This window comes from Cydia fagiglandana, chromosome 19, assembly GCF_963556715.1.
Source record: "Cydia fagiglandana chromosome 19, ilCydFagi1.1, whole genome shotgun sequence".
Lineage (NCBI taxonomy): Eukaryota > Metazoa > Arthropoda > Insecta > Lepidoptera > Tortricidae > Cydia > Cydia fagiglandana.
In genome coordinates, this window is record NC_085950.1 from 14,397,073 (window position 1) to 14,412,679 (window position 15,607).

At 40.3% G+C, this 15,607-nt stretch overlaps 1 protein-coding gene across 3 annotated transcripts in view; it reads right to left on the reverse strand.

Moving 5' to 3' along the window:
• Nucleotides 1-467: 467 nt before the first annotated feature.
• Nucleotides 468-15,607, reverse strand: part of LOC134674068 (nucleolar protein 4) — a 186,568-nt gene continuing 171,428 nt past the window's right edge. Inside the window, exons 5-15 of one of the 3 annotated variants that reach the window (XM_063532119.1) lie at nucleotides 14,491-14,542; nucleotides 14,176-14,250; nucleotides 11,907-12,034; nucleotides 11,413-11,583; nucleotides 8,359-8,607; nucleotides 7,345-7,491; nucleotides 6,590-6,825; nucleotides 5,367-5,447; nucleotides 4,827-4,900; nucleotides 3,148-3,240; nucleotides 468-2,289 (exon numbers count right to left, since the gene is read on the reverse strand). In XM_063532119.1, coding sequence (XP_063388189.1) covers nucleotides 2,084-2,289; nucleotides 3,148-3,240; nucleotides 4,827-4,900; nucleotides 5,367-5,447; nucleotides 6,590-6,825; nucleotides 7,345-7,491; nucleotides 8,359-8,607; nucleotides 11,413-11,583; nucleotides 11,907-12,034; nucleotides 14,176-14,250; nucleotides 14,491-14,542 — 1,512 coding nt within the window. In that variant the 3' untranslated portion in view covers nucleotides 468-2,083. Of the gene's footprint in view, nucleotides 2,299-3,147; nucleotides 3,241-4,826; nucleotides 4,901-5,366; nucleotides 5,448-6,589; nucleotides 6,826-7,344; nucleotides 7,492-8,358; nucleotides 8,608-11,412; nucleotides 11,584-11,906; nucleotides 12,035-14,175; nucleotides 14,251-14,490; nucleotides 14,543-15,607 lie in introns of all 3 variants that reach the window. The other 2 variants (XM_063532118.1, XM_063532120.1) reach the window with 2 other exon arrangements.

The window sequence follows — 15,607 nt, forward strand, 5'->3', positions numbered from 1 at the left end:
AAAAATGCTCCAGAACGAAAATACTGGCGTCACAAACTGATATTTTTGCGACCGTACCTTATTTCATCGGTAATATCGGTCATTATCGGCGGATGAATTCGCGAGCGAAATTGACGTTTGCGTCCTGATTCAATCGGGCAATTTAATCAAATTGGCGAAAAATTTACTAATCTGGATACGCCTTTAGGTACTAAATTTGGTAGCAAACCGCGTATACGGTTGGAAACCAGAAGGTGATCCTTGAACGGAAGCATTGTTGCAGACCATCTGGCCGTCCCTTTAGTACGATCAACGACTGTAGGGGCCCCCCACATCCAGCGTCTTTCGAGCGTCGGCGTCTACAACTATGGCCGCTGCTCGACGCAACGCCGACGCAACTGCGCAGCGACGTCATTTTCCATAGCGCTAACCAGACGCAGACAGACGCCGACGCTCGAAAGACGCTAGATATGGGGGGGGGGGGGGCGTACTGTCCGCCAGAAGACTAAAACCAGCCTTATACTAGCACGCGCGAAATTACATCGGAAATTAGGAATTAGAAGGAAGATAATTTTGATAGTGTTCATTACGAGATATAGGTCTGGTATCGATTGAATAATTGAAAGTTAAATTAATACTCTGTTAATGTACCTACTTGATCACTTTCCAATTTTAAAGACTGAATCGTATTTATTCAATACTGTTTGTCAATACAAGGCTTGTCTTGAGATTTTTACGAGGTTCAGTGCGACATGTCATGATATTGCATTATTCGAATTTATTAATACTAAAATTCGACCCCGACCTATATTTAAAAGCTTCGAAACCGAAAGACAAATAAGAATATATTACTCATATAAATACAACTAGACCACTAATCGTATAATACAAAACAACAAATAAATTCGTGCTTCTTAAGTCTAGAATGCCACTTTAAAACCTAGTATTTAAACTCTGTTAAATATAGTTTACCATGTAAGTGAAGTGTTTCGAACCCGAAGAATGGAAATGATAAAATACTCGGGCCTCGGCTAGGCCTCTCTGCATTATTAAGTACCTTTTATGACATAAGCTGCCTACACGTTTGTTTACTAGCCAACTTAACGCACGAAGCGACTTGGTCTTTAACCCTAAAGTGTACTTTTAACTTTTACGCACCAGGCAAGATATCGAATTTTTAACCTATGTCTAAAATCTCCCTGATTTTTTTCTTAATCCTAAATATACACAAAAATAATTTTGTACTCTTCCAACGAGTAATTTCTCAAATGGCAACACTTAGTGTGTGTTTTTACAATAATATGGCAGCTTTGTACGACGAGCTTACCTATAGTTTAATTTGTAGGACAGTAGTTAGTGAACTCTTTACGATATAATAAAGGTCAATCAACATGATGTGTTTGAGCAAGTTTTCATACAGAGTACGTACACATAACTCCAAATTTTAGTATGAAAATTTGCGCAAGAACTTCATAGAAGTCAGGGGTAAGCAACCTTGCTAAACCCTTAGGAGCACCCAGAACCTTTACTGAAATTTAACACAGTTTAGCAAGGTTACCAACGTCTTAATTTTGTCACGATAAAAATATTTAGTAAATTGCTAGTCAATTAAATATATAAACATGCATTACAGTGAATATTATCGATAAAAAAAACCGTAATACTGTAACAAATAACAACTTGCAATGAATTATTTCTAGTAGTATGTTTGAAGAAACTTAGGTTCCTGTTTTATAGATTATAGATAGAGGTGTCCAACCGATATAATAGTCTATATTAAGCCGAGTAGGACTACTCTACCAACTCAGTGTTATATTGAATCAACAACACAGTAAACTGGAAAATATGCACAATTTTCGTTTGACAAAAGTCACAAACCTAAATCATGAGACCGAAAACTCAGCAATCACATTCCGAGGAAGCGAACTCAAAGGCGCCTAAAATCTTTTCCGTCATCACTTAGACCAAAAATTGACACGACACCGTCAATAATAACGTTCAAAACCGCACCGAGACGAATTTTAATCACAATTTGTACTAGCACAGTTCAGAAATATCCAAATTTGAAACCGAATATATTGGCGAGGTCGGTTTTGGCTTCGTCCTAGGGTTGGTTGAGGAGGAGGGTCTCGAGCTCGTCGGCGGAGCGCAGGAGGAAGGCGGCGGACTCGCGGTAGCCGGTGATGAGCTGCCGCACGGCGCCCACCTCGGCGCCCGACAGCTTGTGCGAGAGCAGCGGCTTGCCCAGCGCGGCCGCCGGCGCCGGGTGCGCCGCCGCCGCCGCCGGCAAGGGGTTCTTCAGGGACAGGTCTGTTGGCGCTGAAGGACGCATTAGTTCATCATGTGCCAATATCGTCGGGTGACAAGCAAAAGTCACGAAGTACCACCACGAGTTCATAGCCATAGTGAACCATATTAGTACTAAAAGAAGGTCGATTTTTGTTTAATTTTTTTTAGTAATTAGTGACTTTTGCTTGTCATCTGACGATATACAGGTTGAAATTTTAACCAACGTCATACTCTACGTTTATTATGGGACCAATGTCGAAATCGCGAAATAAATTTTGGATGTTTCATACATTCCCACTGATGTGATGCCGCTGATTTTTTTGGACAGCCAAATTTTTCGTGTTGCCAATCGCGATTTCTGAATTGGACCCATAAGCTGTTCAGTATGACATATAAAGTCACTATACAGAGTGGTTAAAATTTCACCCTGTAAATACCGCACACAAAGTAGTAATTTCATAGAGACAATATTAATCTTAAATTAATTTTTAATTTCAAGACAATAATAATGATTTAAAGCTAATCCGATGAAAGGATTATGAGGTTATAAGTGTTCTACCTTAACGTCAATGGGTCTGCCCAAAAAAATTCTTCCATCTATTGCTCACATTCCCTCTTCAAAAATGTGTGATCGAACAAACCTACTGGTTAAGTACTAGACAGTATAAAGTACTAGACAGTATAAAATTAATATACGGGGTCGGGGTGACCCGAGGCTCAGGTCCTTATAATTAATTGTTGTGTACGTCTTAATTTAATTTAATGAATAATTGTATTTTATTATGTAATTAGTTTTAAATGTTTTAATCACATATGGATTATTTCTGGAATAAAATTTCATTCATTCATTCATTCATTCATAAAAGCAATAGAACTCACCGGATAGATTGGTGGGGAAGGAATGCGTGTGCGCCGCCATAGCGGACAGTAGTGCGCTTTGGTACGCTGCCATTGCCGCGTTCACGCCTACACCTGCAATTAAATAAAATGTAGGTGTCATTAGAATCTACTTAGCAAAACTCATTATAACAGCGATGCTATGAGACCATCCGTAAGAAAAGGTCAAGTTCTTTGTACAAATGTTCAGATTTAGTTCCAACATGCTTGATTAGACGCATGATCACCGGGAGAGTAGATTTACATGGACAGATGGGGTTGAAAAATTTACCAAGACCTAGCAATGCACCAAGGAGAAGTTTCCAAAATTGCGAAATTTTACGAACCATAAAAAATATTCAGGAAGTCGCTGGACACCGCCGTTATCAATTATTTTAACTGACTGTCTTATTTACGAGTTTATTAAAATAATACTAATAGTACATTTTTTGATAATTCTCATAGGGAATGTTCTCATTGGAAATTTAATTTAAATTCTCGTGTAAGTTTCCGGAAATTCCCGAGAATGTTACTGAATTTTTGAGAATGTTCTGCAACTTGTACATTGCTACCAATACCACACTAAAAGCGATTATCCAAAAGACCTAGAGTTAAGAGTTGGGCCACCTGGGCAGCAAATGGTTAAGATGAACATCTATAATAGTGCAACTTCCCTGATTAAATGCGGTAGATCAGCAGTTTACAATCACATAGTGGACAGTACGATTGATATTACTATTTATCAACTTTTCGTATTAGAAAAACGTGTAGTCAAATTCAAACTAAGAATATTACGTCAATGAAACCATATTTAATAATGCCACCATGTTTAATATTTCCTGACTAGTCGCACCTATAGATATTGTGTACACGATGTATATTTTAAATGTACCTATTACCATTTTGTATATTTTTAGGGTTCCGTGCCCAAAGGGTAAAACGGGACCCTATTACTAAGACTGCTGTCCGTCCGTCCGTCCGTCTGTCTGTCACCAGGCTGTATCTGTAGTATAATACCCTATTATTCTCCATGGCACGAACGATTCTTCCTATGGACGTTTACTTAATCCTTTGAACACCAAGAACATAAAGTAATCATTACTAGTCGTGCCCACAGCGCCAAGGACAACTAAGAGTTATGGCGGACGTTGAAACTTTGAAGTAAGGTTATTAGCTCGCTTGCGCTCGTTACTTCGGTGTGAAAGTGTCGTGTTTAGGGTTCCGTACCCAAAGGGTAAAACGGGACCCTATTACTAAGACTGCTGTCCGTCCGTCCGTCCGTCTGTCTGTCACCAGGCTGTATCTCACGAACCGTGATAGCTAGACAGTTAAATTTTCACAGATGATGTATTTCTGTTGCCGCTATAACAAAAAATACTAAAAACAGAATAAAATAAAGATTTAAGTGGGGCTCCCATACAACAAACGTGATTTTTGACCGAAGTTAAGCAACGACGGGCGGGGTCAGTACTTGGATGGGTGACCGTTTTTTTTTGCCTTTTTTTGCATTATGGTACGGAACCCTTCGTGCGCGAGTCCGACTCGCACTTGCCCGGTTTTTTAATAAATTAAGTAGGTACGTACCTATTACCATGTGTGATGTACTATTATCTATCTATCATAGTTAACATAATATGTAAACTAAAGGCATACAATCTAAATATTATTTTCGCTGTGCTTACCTGATGGAGGCAATGCTGATAACGTGGACAACAGGGCGCTGCTCGACAAAGCTGTGGCCGGATTTGTGTTGGTGCTGAAAATTAACATTCGTAAATATAAGATCGCTCTTGAAACAAAGGAAGATTAAATTTTTATGATAATAAGCAGAAATCCCCAATCCGCATTGGGCTAGTGAGGGGACTGTAGCCCAAACCCACATCGCACATGGGACGAGGCCTGTGCCCAGCAGTGGGACGTATACATATAAGCTGAAATTATTATTTGTATCTCCTTTCTGGATTTCACGGGCCTATAAATCCCGGTCTTTTGATAGGCTTGCGTGGGGATACAGATCCAACACGTAGAGGCCCTTTGGAGAGCTTTAACACATTCAACACCAAGAACCCGACTGTCGGGTACACTGTTCGTAGCGACTACGCGCTACATACGGCGGAACCGTGGCTACGCGCTACGAGCGTAACCCGTAGCACTTAGTGGTAATGAATGTGTTAATGTCATGTAGAATAAATTATTATTAAGCAGAAATCAATTGATGTTACCTCTGACGCCCAAAAGTCTGCGGTGTCCCGAACGTAGACGGGAAAGACGGTCTGAACAGCGGCGCCGGAGACGAAGCGGGGCTGGAAAAGATCATCGCTTAGATACTTTCCGTAGTTTAATATTGAATGTTGTTACAAAAAAGTGACTGCGAGATGGTTCTCTACCGGGTGTGACCTGTATTATGAGCAAAAAAATAAACTGCAGGCTGTACTCCTCATACTGACCAACATTTGTTCAGCAACTTTTAAAAATAACTTGTAGTTTGATTTTTAATACACTTTAAAGTTTATTCTAAGACAGAATGTATTGCGAATTTTGTTATATTTAAGGCATGAGAAGCAACGTCAATCACAATGATATGGCGTGGCAATGGCGTCCATTGAAGATAATATTTATTTTGTATGAAAAATAGGGATTCTAAATACTTCATAATTTTTAAAAGTTGTTGAACAAAAGTTTTACCGTTTGAGGAGTACAATCTATGTTTTAATTATTTGCTCGTGTTACAGGCCACACCCGGTATATGACACTACATTTAAATATTACTAATTAGGTAGGTGTAGGTACCATCACGCCTCGCGATTGTTGCGCCATTTAAGGGTCTTAGCTAAATTGGTTGTTCAATACTTACGGTATAGAATTTCCAATTTAGCAAGAACCCTAAATGGCATAACAATCCCGTGTGGTGACTGTACATACACTATACAGGTCGATTCACGAAATCTGGCACGAACGGAATGAATGAGCCAATGAAAATATTTAAGTGTGTACCACGTTAACCAATAAAACGGTGGCTCTGACTGTATAGTGTATCTGTATACCGATTTAGATGTCACTCATACAAAGAAAATTTCCGTTCATTAAATTCGTGCCAGTTTTCGTAAATTGTCCTATACACTGGTCTCTAAGGTCTGGTGGTGGTGGCAGTGGCAGATTTGCCCTAAGGCCCAGTAGGCCCGGGCCTAGGGCGGCAAGATATTTAGGGGCGGCAAATTGTGACAAAAAATTCGCTGATGGTAACAAGAAATAACTCAAAATGTAGTCAATATTATGGGTGCCTTGAAAGGGGCGGGGCCTGGGGCCTAGGGCGGCAAAGACTGCAAATCCGCAACTGGGTGGTGGTCTGGTTGGTCTTAATTAATTTTGATTTTCCGAAGTCTTTAAAACTTGGTATGTTCCGTAGTTATTTAGCGTGTTTTATTATTAACAAAAGACAACTCACCTAGCAGTCTTACTGCCAGCATTCCCATTAGCGTTGTCCAGCTTGAGACTGTTATTATTCAGCAGCGGGTTCTCGAGCGTGGGGCTGACGGAGGGCCTCGTGGTGTCGGCGGCGGCCTTGCTGTGCGAGGAGGACGTGGTGTTGGAGGTGGAGGTGGCGGGCGCGGAGGACGGGTTGATGCTGTACAGGCTCAGGAACGAGGATGCCACGGCTGAGGTTGCTGTCGTGTCAATGGCCTGGGAATAAATACGCTACGTTATGCCCGTTGTCCTGATATTTTTTTTTAAATAGCGTGAGTAAAATAAGGTCAAGTGTGGTGAAACGTATAATCATCATCATTGGCCACATCATCTGTTGTAGATGTTTGTTACGGCGCTTGTGTTTTTATGGTTTTGTTTTCCATTTTAACAAATTGTTTTCCATTTATTTATAAGGACTTTTATTAATCCGATAATAAATAGATAACAAGGATAAAATGAGTAGGTACTTTTCAACACGTACACATTTTTAAAAACTACTTAATTCTCAGAAAAATATATTGTATCCTCAATTTAGAATTTAGATTAGCGAAAATTGAGTAGGTACATATATGAGGTGACATTGATCGAGAACGACCGAGTGTATCGAAATGCTGTTTCCAGTTTTCCGCTGCATATGCGACATGAGAAAGCAACAATATACATTATTCTTAAACATTAGATGAAACTGTGGTCAAAGACACTATTGTAAATTATAATACAAAGTTCAGTAGTCACCATAGGCGTGGGTACGGTGGGCATGGGCTGACTGACGGGGTCGAGGCCGAGCCGCATGCGCTTGGCGTTGAGGCTCTCGTTCTCGCACGCCTGCGCGAGGATGTGCTCGGCCTGCACCGACGTCAGGTGCGCGGGCGTAGGCCGCACCTGCAACAACCGACATTCGTCAACTGACGCTGTCATTCTTACGTACGAATTTACAAGAGCGACAGAGAGGCAACACGTCCAACGTGGTTCGCGGTAGGCCCTCTGGTTTCAACAGTTTGAATCAGGTGTCAATAGTAGCAGATGTAAGTATACGTCAAAAGTGCCTACCATTTTTGAATACCTTTAAATGTAATAAAATATCCTCAAAAAGAAAGATATCCCGTCTACAAAAATCATAAAATAGTATATGTATGATCCCATTTATATACGCCAGCAACTAATAATGTTTTAAGTCGGTGCCAAGACAAATCTTCAAAACCGTCAACACACTGTCGAACCCAATGCCAAATCTGGTGCGGTTCGATAAGAACAAAAATAAAGCTGTCAATTACCTAGTTGTTACGAGTATAATATTGAGCAGTATTGTAATTAGAGTTGCTTTTAGAGGGTGGCTGATTGATACCTAATTTCATCCACTTCTATTGATGTTGACTATGTTTATAAAAAATAACGCTAAAAGAATATACATTTCCTCGTAATACACTAAATACTGATCTAATTTGTTAACTAACTCTCCTATGTATCATTATTTTCTTTTAATCGGATAGCCATTTGTGCCAAGTGGCCGAAGGCCGTCTGGACGCCCTAGGTACCGCTGGAGAGACGAAGTGCAGAAAGACCTTAGCGAACTCGGCGCCATCGACTGGACAGAAACGGCTTTGGACAGAGTAGCATGGCGGTCTTTTGTGTCGGAGGCCAAAATCAACTTCGGGACGTTGCGCCACAGCAGTAAGTAAGTAAGATAGCCATTTTTAATCGTTTAAAAATACTACAAAGGTTATCAAAAGTCCGAGATCGAACCCTCACCGCAGTGTCCCAAGCGTTGGTGGTCCCCGTGGCATTGCCGCCGTTCCCCGTGGTCGGTCCGTCGCCGCGAACCTTCTTGTTTCGCCGGCAACTCTTCAGATACGTCCGGATGCGCTTTCGGGCGCGCTCGGCAAACTCCGGAAACTGTCGAGTGCACGAGTCGATGATGGCCTGGATCTTCTCTTTCGGCTGCTTTGAGATGGGAACTATCCTGTCCAAGTTTTCGTCGACGAAGAGGCGGACGAACATCTGTAACGAAAAATGTGTTTGCGTTAAACAAGATAGATAGATAGGGTAATTTGCCAGTAACTGGCCACATGTTAGTAACTGGGCACCCTAAACTAAAAATGAATTCTATTCACATATAAACAGAATTCGTTTAGTATAAGGTGGCTAGTTATTGAAGGCTGGCCAGTGAAACCTTGTACTAAAATGAATTCTGTTTATAGGGTGGCCAGTTATTGGCCGGTGGCCAGTTAGTGGCGAATTACCTTAAGACCCGTGTAATAATATTCATATTCGTATTTATTAATAATGTACAGTCACCTGCCCTACTACTTATGTTACCTACACAACGAAGGCTGCAAAAATATCTGACACGATTTTATTAGTAGAGTCATAAGAGCGGGTCACATATTTACTGACTGGTAGAGAATGCCTTAAGGCATTAAGTCCGCCATTTGTACCTTCATTTATTGTGCAATAAAGATTAAAACAAATAAATAATAACACGTCAAAATTATAATATGACTATAATCTATAATCATTATAATATCACATCACCGTGTACTAGAGTCTGGCTACTGAAATTTTACCTAAATTTTTGGCGGGAAATTCAAAAAAATTTGGGCTGGTCACACTTTGTGTAGTAGGAATTATAGTTTTGATACTCGACAATATTTATGATATTCTGTGTACAAGTAAGGTACCTAAGGAAATAATAAGTTAAATAAACGTTTACGTGCACTCAAAGTCAGCTCACATAATTTCTACCACTATTTAAAGTACAGTCAACGACAAACACCTAATGTTTACGTTCCAATATTTAGATTTTATAGATATTTTTCAGAACTTTTAGTTTATCCGTTTCTTTGTACACTTGTCATATTTATGAGATTCAGGCATTAATAAATTCACGTACTTAATCAAAGTAATACGCAAATGTTAGAACTAGTACTTAAAGTATCAAAATATTTATAGAGCACCAACCTCCTAATTCGTTTACATTTGGTTAGGAGTTGTAAACATTGCAGTTTTTCGTTATATAACGCTACACGTCGACTTCGCACATTGACGTAATTATTTACGAGCTTAAATAATAGTTAGCGAACCTCACTCAGTATAGAAATTATTAATATTATTTAAAATAAACCCATTATAAACTGCAAACAATTTGAATGAATGACATAAATTGACAACTGACTTTTAGCTTTTTTTTAAATCATAGACAATTGGTGATACAACAACGAAATATCTGTCAACAATTTTTGGTTAGCCAGACTCTAATTAACAAGTTATTTGAATAAAGCTTTTAAAAAGATCCCTAGAAAGAATTCGAAATATTTAATTAAGTTTTTGCTGTGAATTCATAATATAATATGCTACCTACTTATTTAAATTATTTCTTAACGAAATCAGGAAAGCGTTTGAAGTTGGCACCAAAGTGTCTCAGAATAACTCAAGCATCGAATTACGCGAGCATAGTATTAAGTTCTTGTTTCATGATACTAATGAATAAATTGAAGATCTATATAAATGACCTAATTTTATATTGTAGAGTACAGTACATATCCTAACTATGCGGTGTTATTGAATACCTACCTAAATTGAGAATGTAGTACATCGATAATTTCGGTATTTTGCATTAAGAAATACCTAAAATCATCTAAAATTCCCTAAGTTCTTAAATTTCCTAGATTTCAAGATTCCAAGTAGGTACAATGGGCGCTAATGGTCGATATTATCCAATGGGATATTATTTAATGTGTTATCCATGTTTATTTAGTAGAAAAACATACATTGCTCTAAAATTATGTTATTTTAGGGACAAGCGGCCGACAAAGTATATAAGGGCGGCTTTTACTAACCGCATCAACATCTAGAACAATAATTGCAATTGCTTTAACGCCTTGATGCAATTATAATAGAACGAGCGAGCGAAGCGAAGTTCCACAGACCTTGCAATAAATCGTACCCGATTTTCGATCCATTGCGGAAAAGTGTGCAACAAATTCAATCGCTTTATATAGTTTTTGGTAAACCGCGAGTTCTCAGTTCGAGGCGGTAATCGTGGCAATTTAAAATTCGTTGTAAATTAAATTAAAATTAAATGAATCAAAAGTATCACTCAATTTTACACAATCAGTTAGTTATGGCTAGCACCCTTATGGCTCCTCTACACGAAGGGCCAACGCCGACCACTCCAAGGAACGCAATATCACTTGCTCCCTGCAAGTGATATTGCTATCTCATTCTACCGCATGGCTGCGTCCCTTGGAGTGGCCGACGTTGGCCCATCGTGTAGAGGAGCCATTACGTGGACACTTACACAGTGACCCATATAGGGGCAGTCCAGCCGGTCCGTGATCATGGCTAGGACGCTGTTGCGGCTGGCGCGGACTCTCCTGAGCATCGCCACGCACCACTTGCGCAGAGTGGTAATAGGTATTTTCGACTCTAATACATACACGTACATGCATATAATCACGCCTATTTCCCGGAGGGGTACGCAGAGACCACAGATTTCCACTTGCTACGATCCTGACATACCTCTTTCGCTTCCTTCACTTTCATAACATTCCTCATACACGCTCGCCGGTTTAGGGTGCTCTTGACATGGCCTTTTTTCAGGATTTACCTAATCTGATCAGAGAAAGTCCGCCGAGGTCTACCCCTTCCAATTCCAACTTCCACTTCTCCCTTATACACTCTCTTTGTTAGCCTTCTTTTACTCATTCTTTCCACGTGTCCAAATCATCTCAACATACCTTTCTCAATTTTTGTCACTACATCTACATTCAGTCCACACTTTTCCCTTATCACACTAATACTTACATTAAAAGCTTTAAGCCGCTCCGGGTCGTGGTGCTGCGGGTCGACGCGGTCGTCGCTGTCGTCGTCGGAGGCGCCGGCGTCGTCGTCGTCCTTCGTGCGGTCGGACGACGAGGTCTCGTCGTGCGTGGACACGGGCTCCACCGGCGTCGCTGAGCCCACGTGGATCGGACTCTGAAACGGTAGATTTCTGATGGTTTATGCGGCATTGGTCAGAGTTGTTTAATTTAATGAATAAATAATACACTCTATACATACAACTTTGAATATATTCGTGGATGTATAATTTCTTCAGGTTTCCTCACGGTGTTTTCCTTTACCGAAACTTGGCTATTCCTTGCTCTGATGACTTAGCTGTGGGAGACCACAATATTTTTTCGGTGAATTCTACCTAATTCTACTAATAAACATATGAAACCCTTAATGATTAAGTTTCTTGCTACAAAGACCATTTATCAAGTTATAAAGATGAAACGCTGCTCAACCTTAAAACTCACCGAATGGCCAGTGGCCAGGGGCGTGGGCGGCTTGGGCGGCTTGCTGCCGAGGCCCAGCGCGCTGTGGTACGAGGCCCAGAGGTCGGCCATGCTGTCGGCCCCGCTCTCGGTGATGTCGCCGTTGCGGCCTGCAAGCATCGACAGGGAAATAGATGTAGATGGTAAGTTGATGAACACATTAGACGTTTGATTGTTTGAATATACCAACTAGTGAATGCTTAACTGCTCGGCAACGCTCATGTGTAGAATATCTGTAGTTATAAACGCATCGCTTGTTTACCACCAGCGTGGTACTAAGTGTAAAAAGGTAAAGTGGTAAAAAGGACTTAGGGTTAACATTAACACTCAACAATTGCATTGCGACAGGTGCCAGACGAACCAGCATCTTTCTCTGGGCATCATTCTGGGCTCCTATGAGATATATTTCTTACGCATCTCGAAATCAATTGAATCTTGAAATGAGCTCACAATCAAGGCAAAACATTAACATAATGATTAGCTCACAATATACTACGGTTTAATAGTTAGGCTGATCACAAAGGGGAGAAGATTTATAAAATTACGGCGTAATGTGAACATTTAAGGTAGTTGTGAGGTATAGGATATTGGCCTCATCAACGGTACATTGCAACCTTTTGTTAAGTGATACCCGTTGCAAAAAAACACCACATTAATATCTGTTTGTCACACGAATGTATGCTTTATGAGTAGTGCTCGTACATTTTCCAGCATTTTTGGTGCAGCAGAGTGGTGTTAACGGAATTGGTATAGATAATTTCAACTGAAATGGTAAATTAAGGTTAATATTAACGAAATTAACGCAAATTAATCATTTGGGTTGACATTATCTATACCAATTCAGTTAACACAACTCCGCTGCACCAAAAATGCTGGAAAATGTACGATCACTGTTTATGAGACACTATATTTAAAATTAATTTGAAAAGACTCACTTGCACGAAATAAAAGAAATGTAAGAACGTAACGAGTTATGAAATTACCAGTTTAAGAATGACTCACGCTAGACCTGGCCGGGGCCGGGCCGGAGCTACCGGCGCTTCGTTTTCTATGAAAAGCATCACCGATCAGCCGTCGCAGAAAATAACATGTCGGACGCCTCAGCATTCAGCTTTAATCACTTTATTTCAGTTTTATTTTAGCGGATCTCGAGAGAACTTATTTCAGAGTACCTCAAATATGTGCGTTTACTTTAAAAACACTTCTTAAAAATATCTATTTTTTAGCAAGTGATCAAAACTTACAAGTTCTGTGTACTCAATGGAATAGGTATTTATACCATTTATTACTTACGGTTAGCCAAGAAAGTGGTCTACCACTTTTCGACTGTATCAATCAGACGACAGAGTCGAAAAGTGGTAGACCACTTTCTTGGCTGACAGTACCTAGTCAATAAGTAGTAAAAAAATTTTTGCTATTTTTGCTCCAAAACGTGATAACTAATCCAAGATATACCTACAATACATTCTGATATCGAGTCACCAGACAAAGCATGGAGAATTATTTCTAAATCCAGGTTTCCAACATTTCACCCACGAGGGGTACAGTAAACAGAGCGTAGGTCGCCGGGTTAAGCAACGTTTTATAAATAAATATCAACCTTATTTACACTGGACAATGGATCGAGAAATTTCTGAACAGTCTAATTCGTCAGACGGCAAAAAGGTTAGCCGCAAACGGCATTTCGATCCGCTCCTCCAGCTGATAGACTTCGCACGAACATAAATATTTATAAGCCCCTCAGGTCTTAGTTATTTGAGCAAGCAACCCTTGGACGTACCATAATTTTACCACGAACAGTATTCAGTATGCACGGCCAGTTACCAAGACGGTAGAAATTAATGAGGGTGTACAAAACGCACTCGCCAGGGACCGGTGCATCCGACTTAAATGTCAACCCGAACGAGCCTCGTGCCTATAAATAATTTGAGAAGGTGCCTGCGCCGCCTGCGCCCCTACTCCCTCGGACACTCTCAATATGGCTTCGGCAATAAAAATAGCTAACGGGCGTTCCGTGGATAGCATTTTGTCGTGGAAATTATGCAAGTGGCCGGCTAATACTCCGATGGTATGACAAATAAACGTGCTCGTTAGATGGGCATCGGTTTTTTACGCCGACTTCGGTAAGGTAAAACAATGTTCGCCGTTAACGAGAAAAGCATAATTACCTGCGTATTAGATGATGACTCTGATAAAGATTAAAATAGCGAAGCAGTTTTTTAAGCTCACACGAATAGTGAAATAGCTTTACCTTGTGTCTGGCTGTGGTAATTCCATGCTAGCAACATCATTTTCAACTTCTCTGCGTCTTTCGCGAAGGCCTGACCTGCACCAGATCACATATGCCAATCAATTTCAATGTCCAAATTTGGAATATTTCGAATGGTAACATTTCAAAAGTTAAAGCCAATTGTTTTCGGCTGGTATAGTAGCGCATTTTGAATTGTTATTTAAGTTATTATCGCTTATAATTAAATGCGTAAAATACCACCATTAAGTTGATTTGATGCAAGTGGCTGAAAAGTGTGTAAGTATTGACACGTAGAACATCGCAAGTAATACTTACTTGAGAAGTTATCATCATCGTTCATGTCTGCAGGCTCTGGTGTTAAATTATCCTGAAACAATAAAATAAATCCAAATTAATATTTCATCTTAAATAGTCATGACTTAAAATTATCACTATCACTACACCTCATAAAACAAAGTCCTCCGCCACGTGAGTCTGTGTGTTTGTATGTTCGCGATAAACACAAAAACTATTGAACGGAATTCTTTCGGGTTTCACCTATCAATAGAGTGATACTTGAGGAAGGTTTCGGTGTATAATTTGTTAACCCATGAGAAGCCGGGGCGGGAGGTTAGTAAGGAATATTTTTAAATTATCCTTTGCCCGTAGAAATCGTTCAGTTGTTACTACATATTTTAAAGCTCTCAAGTATTGACTGGCGTCCGGCGTAATAACAGTAGGCGATCAAGGCACCATAGGACCGTAAGGATAAATAATTAATAAATTAGCGAAACGGTCGGCAGTGACCTGGGCAGGTCAACGTTCGGGACCGCGGTCACAAATCGATAGTGCTTCGAATGGACAAGCCACTAAATATAGCTTCGACACCATCACGTGTGCTGATCCGCTGATACCTGGCCCCTATTTCACCAACGTGACAGGTGCGACAATTCGACAAGTCTCATTGTTGCTGACGTCACAGGCATCCATGGGCTACGGTTATCGCTTACCATCGGGCGGGCCGTATTCCTGTTTGTCACCATCATTGTATTATTTAAAAAAACTTTATTATATCGGCAAAAAACAGGTATTTCTCTTGTGATGTTTTATGATGATAATGATGACAATTGTCACAAGATTTCATCAAAGACTTTCGGTAATTCTTGACAGCACATGAGTTCTGTGTCGGAATTTCGTGACAATTGTCGTATTTCTTGTGACAATTGTCATTAGCTTCGCATAATAAGTACTTATTTACTGGCGATATAGTGGAGTTTTTTTTAATTAACATGTTGGTGGCAAACAACACACCGCCCGTCTTAGCGGTTACCGTAGCCTATGGAGGCCTGTGACGTCAGTAACAGTGATGTCGACAAATGCGACATTTGTCACGTTGGTGAAATAGGGCCCGGGCCGTGTCGCAGCTGTCCGGGTGTTTCGGGAAAGTAACGGG